This window comes from Silene latifolia, chromosome X (genome assembly GCF_048544455.1).
Source record: "Silene latifolia isolate original U9 population chromosome X, ASM4854445v1, whole genome shotgun sequence".
NCBI classification, from domain to species: domain Eukaryota; kingdom Viridiplantae; phylum Streptophyta; class Magnoliopsida; order Caryophyllales; family Caryophyllaceae; genus Silene; species Silene latifolia.
Window position 1 is genome coordinate 67548392 of NC_133537.1, and position 6054 is coordinate 67554445.

Below are 6054 nucleotides of genomic sequence, written 5' to 3' on the forward strand. Positions count from 1 at the left end.
TCATGACACAGCTCCATCAACTAGCATAAACACATATCCTGATGTGGATTTACGTAAATCTATGCAGCCTGCGTAGTCAGAGTCGGAGTAACCTACTACTTCAAGATTCTCAGTCTGTCTAAACATAAGCATGTAATCCTTAGTATTTTGAAGGTATCTCAACACTTTCTTTGCAACGTTCCAGTGATCAAGACCTGAGTTACTCTGATATCTTCCTAACACTTCAACCGCATATGTAATGTCGGGCCTTATATAGGCCTGAGCATACATAATAATGCTACCAACAGCTGCAGCATATGGAATATGCTTCATTTGTTCTCTTTCAATGTCATTCCCGGGGCACTGGTCCAAGCAGAACCGGTCATCTTTCACAATTGGTACTACACTTGGTGAACAATCTTTCATCCTGAATATTTTAAGTACTTTATTGATATAGGCCTCTTGAGACAACCCCAAATTACCTCAAGATCGATCTCTATGGATCTTAATGCCAATGACATAAGATGACTCACCCATAGAAAGAAATTTTTTCACCTCACGTAGCAACCCTTTATCATTGGTTGCTAGCAAAATATCATCCACGTACAACACTAGAAAATAAACTTTACTCCCACTGACCTTAAGATATATACATTGATCCATTATATTTTCTTCGAAACCGAATGAAGAAATAACTTCATGGAATTTCTTATACCATTGGCGGGAAGCTTGTTTTAAACCGTATATGGACTTATTTACCTTACAAACCAAATGCTCACCATCTTTAGAGAAGAATCCTTCAGGTTGTTTCATATAAACCTCTTCCTCTAAATCACCATTGAGAAATGCTGTTTTCACATCCATCTGATGTAACTCGTAATCAAAATGAGCTACTAACGCCATGATAATTCGAAAAGAATATTTCTTTGATAAAGGAGAAAATGTCTCTGTGTAGTCAATTCCTTCCCTTTGAGTGAATCCTTTAGCAACGAGTCTTGCCTTATGTTTCTCGATGTTGCCAAGCGAATCTCTTTTAGTCTTATAGACCCACTTGTACCCAATAGGTTTTACACCATCAGGCAATACAACGAGATCCCAAACTCCATTAAATGCCATAGAATTCATCTCATCTTTCATAGCATTCATCCATAAGTTTGAATCTGTAGAACTTACGGCTTGTGAAAACGACATAGGATCATTATCAGCTCCAATATTATAATCCAATTCTTGTAGATATACTTCATAGTAATCAGGAATAGCTGATCTCCTTTCACGAATAGATCTTCTTAATAGAACTTGTTCATCCTCATGGTGAACCTCTTCCTCATTATGATCTACCATATTTTGATCGACATTTTGTGGAATTTCTATCACTTGTTGTGCAACACCCGATTGAACTTGAGGATTGTGAATGACAACCAATCTGTCACTTGAATCAGAAGGTGGAACTTCATGATGATCCCTCTCTAGGACAATGTCTTGAATTAGGTCACTCCCACTGATCAAGTCATTCTCAAGAAATTTAGCATTTCTTGATTCCACAATCATTATACTATGAGATGGAAAATAAAACCTATAACCCTTAGACTTTTCGGCATATCCAATGAAATACCCACTAATAGTCCTTGAATCAAGTTTCTTTTCTTGTGGATTATGCACTCTTACCTCCAACAGGCATTCCCAAATACGTACATGTCTCAAACTCGGTTTCCATCCTTTAAATAACTCAAAAGGTGTCTTAGATACAACCTTGGAAGGAACCCAATTTAATATATACGCTGCCGTCTTAAGAGCATCAACCCACAAAAATGAAGGAAGTTTAACATTACTTCTCATACAACGCACCATCTCAATTAATGTCCTATTTCTTGTTTCTGCTACACCATTCTGGTCTGGAGAACCACGCATAGTGTATTGGGCAACAATTCCATGATCTTGAAGAAATTTAGCAACTGGACCAGGTGCATGTCCGTTCTCAGTGTATCTACCATAGTATTCACCACCTCTATCAGATCTCACAATCTTAATGCGCTTACCGCATAGGTTCTCTACTTCAGCATTAAACAATTTAAAGGCATCAAAAGGTTAATCCTTAGAACGAAGTAAGTAAAGATACATATAACGTGAGTAATCATCAATAAAGGTGATAAAATATTTTGGATCATTAGCGTTCATGTCCGGACAACAAATATCCGTATGTATGATTTCTAATAGGCTAGAACTTCTCTTTGCACCTTTCTTAGACATGTCAGTTTGCTTACCTTTAATGCAACTAACACAAGTATCAAAATCAGTAAAGTCTAAAGTATCAAGTACTCAATGCTTTACTAATCTTTTTACCCTCTCAATGGAGATATGTCCCAATCTCCGGTGCCACAAAATAGAAGAATTCTCATTCATAATACAACGTTTTAAACCGGCATTGACATGCATAGAATTATGAGTAATATTATTTTGCAGTTCAAGACGATATAAATTATCAGACAAAATACCATAACCAATAATTTCTGAATTTCTGAGAATACTGAATCCAGAGTCTGAAAAATTAAAGGTAAAAGCCAAAGGTACAAGTCTTGATACTGAAATCAAATTTCTAGAGAAAATCGGAACATAAAATGTCTTTTCCAAATGCAAAATAGAACCACTACTTAATATTAAGCTGCATGTCCCAATGACCTCCACATGTGAACTAATCTGGTTTCCTAAATAGATTGAAAGTTCACTGCCCACTGGTTTCCTTAGGTTTGTCATACCCTGCAAGGTATTCGAAACATGGATTGTAGTTCCAGAATCAATTCACCATGTATTATGATTAACATTAATCATATTAGATTCATAACAAACAAACGCATGAAAATTACCTTTCTTCTTTAACCAAGCATTAAACTTAATGCAGTCCATCTTCATGTGTCCCTTCTTTTTACAGAAGAAACACGTAGACTCCTTCTTAATGGTTGGCTCAGCTGAAGTCTTTCCCCTTCCCTTATCTTTAGTGTGACCTTTTTGCCTCTTTGAAGAAGAAGCAACAGTAAGGTTCACCTTTTCACCTTCCTCCATTAACAATCTGCCCTCCTCTTGAACACACATGGCCATAAGTTCATTAATTGACCAGTTATCCTTATGTGTGTTGTAAGAGATCTTAAAAGGAGCATATTTTGGAGGATGGGTGCATAAAATGAAGTGCACAAGGAAGGTGTCAGACATGGTAACTTCCAAAGTCTTCAGTTGAGCGGCAATATCCCTCATGTGCATTATATAATCACGCACACCTTTAGTCTCAGTGAGCCTCAAAGATGAAAACTGAATTATTAAGGTACTAGCAAGAGTTTTATTAGAAGTTGCAAACTGCTCATCGATGGCCTTAATTAGATCTTTCACTTTAGTATGCTGGTCGACAGAACCACGAATACTAGCACACATTCTGGTCTTTATGAACATAATTGAGAGATGATTAGATTTCTCCCACTTTTCATAAAGATCAATTGCTTCTTTAGTGGTTTCTTTAGTTACTTTAGGTGGTTCGTCTTTCCAAATATCTAACCATCTCAACTGCAGCAACATTCTCTCTTTCCAGACCTTATAGTTATCACCATCCAATTCAAGAATGTCAAATTTGACATCAGTAGAACTCCCAGGTAAAATTGCTGCAAATACAATATAATAACATGCTTATTACCAAAGTTGAGACTTTAAACTTTATCATGGTTTACCAATGTAAATCATGCTCAAATATGAATCTAATGTGGGCTAAAGTTCTACTCAATTAGATACATTAAAATTTTAACTTTATGACAATACTATCAAATCATATACATCTCTTAACTCCTGCTGGTAGATTAAGAAACAAGATTCAATATATCATCCTAATTAGTCATACAAATACATACAACAAGATTCATGTGGGTAAGTCTTATTATATTACATACGACTAATCACAAATAATGTCTAGTTTCCACATGTGATTCTAAAATAAAATTTCAATTAATTAGAGGTGTTGTGGCTACTCTCTAACTAATAAAATTTTGAATCACTCGACAATAAATTTTAGTCTATATACTAAACTATATATGTATATAGAAAAAACATATGATCATAAACTTCAATTGGTCTAATCCCGTATGAACTAGCATAAAAATAGCTCCGTAGATAACAAATATCAAACAATATATGGAGTAAAAGTAAGCAAAAATGTCGAAATCATACAATGCTGATGGACAGCGGCGAGAATTACAACATGTCTCAAGTCTTAACCAATCTTTAATCTTAAATTAGGCCATTAGACATAATGTTGTACTCATCTAAATAAAATCCTAAACCAAGTAATAAAGTATGGCAAAAAAACACCAAAGTCAAAATTGATAATAGGAAATATGTTACGCAGTACATCTCGACAAACTTGCAAGTTGTTGAATAAAGCAGGTCATGGCCTATCGACAATTTAATACCAAATGGAAGATGGATTAACAGACGGTGGTAAAGCAAATTAGCATAGTAATAACTAATAATCAAAAAATCCCCTTTAACATAATTCGCAGCAAACAAGGTCAGGATGGAGATTTAATTTTTCAGATTCAAGCAAGATAGAGGCGATTATTCGCTCTGATACCAACTGTAAATTCTTATAGTCTAAATTAACATGTTCTAATCTCATAATGAACATGTATAAACTGAATGCGGAAGCGATAAAAGAGATCGATTACTTACCTCCAGCCATTGCTTGAAATAATTGATCCGTCCTAATGAATAACCCAATTTCTTATGTCCCAAATCTGACATGGCTTCCAAACCCTCAGCCTCACAATTTAGATGGTGTATTTTCTTAATGAGGTAGGCTTGGTGAATCTTAATAAGAATAAATATGTTCCCCTTATATAGAGTCTTGCCATCAAAGACTCAACTGAACAGTTTCTTAAATTGTGAGTGGTAGGTTATGGCAGATAATAGTGGAAACAGAATTCTAGGTAAATTCCACCATACAATGGACCAACTTAATTTCCATAAAATAACTTAATTAAATATTAATGTAATACTTATTTATTTTATGGAATAACTTACATCAAGTGCTTGTTTTACCTAGGGCGGGTGATACTCGTTGGGGTTCTTACTATAGAACAATCTTAAGCATGATGTTGTTGTACCCTTCCATCTCTAAAGTACTTCTTATAATTAGAAAACCAGGTCATCATGATGATCGATTAAAAGCTCAAAAGATGATGGCTTCTTTTGAGTCATTTTAATTTGTCTTTATGGCTCGGTTGATGATTGTCATATTCGGGTACACAAACGAATTGCGTCAAGCTTTGCAAAAAAAGAGATCAAGATATCGTTAATGCCATGACATTTGTTTGTCTGACTAAAGACATATTGCTAAAGACCATAGAAGAAGGTTGGGAACATTTTTTAGAAGGTGTGACTTCTTCTTGTGCCAAGAATGATATTGAGGTTCCTCAAATGGATGATAGTTATGTTTCTCCGGAAAGATCAAGACGTTACTTTGAAAATGTTACAAATATTCACCGATTCCGGTACGATATATTTGTCGGCATCATTGATCTGCAATTCCAAGAATTAGATGACCGAATTGATAAGGTAAACATGGAGTTACTTATTTGTATATCTTCTTTTAATCCCATCAATTTTTTGCGACTTTTGATAAGAAAAAGTTACTTAGACTTGCCGAGTGTTATCCGGACGATTTCTCTTCTACTGATAGAACGAGAGTTGAATTTCAACTTGATCATTTTATTGTTGATATGCGGAATGATGCAAGATTTGCAAGTTTACAAGACATTGTTTCAACAAATAAGCATTCTTATTATCAACTAGTCTATCTACTTCTACAACTAGTATTGATTCTTCCGGTGGCTACCGCGAGCGTGGAACGAGTTTTCTATGCTATGACTTGCGTGAAGAACAAGCTAAGAAGTAGCATGGGTGATCAACTATAATGATAGCTTGGTAACATTCATTGAAATAGATTTTTTTTCTCGAGTTGATAATGATCACATAACAGATCGTTTTCAAGGCAAGAGAACTCGCAGCCGTTTTTTACCTCCCCGCCCCTTTGAGTAAAGG

General features: G+C 35.2%; 1 protein-coding gene across 1 annotated transcript; it reads right to left on the bottom strand.

Annotated features, from left to right (window-relative positions):
* On the bottom strand, positions 1-405 carry LOC141617540 (secreted RxLR effector protein 161-like). Its single transcript, XM_074434733.1, has one exon. The coding sequence runs from the start codon at positions 403-405 to the stop codon at positions 1-3; it is 405 nt and encodes a 134-aa protein (XP_074290834.1).
* Between the last annotated feature and the right edge of the window lie 5649 nt (positions 406-6054).

What these genes read in the sequence shown, in the direction of transcription:
- LOC141617540 (XM_074434733.1), bottom strand. Translation starts at nt 405, where the DNA reads ATGAAAGATTGTTCACCAAGTGTAGTACCAATTGTGAAAGATGACCGG.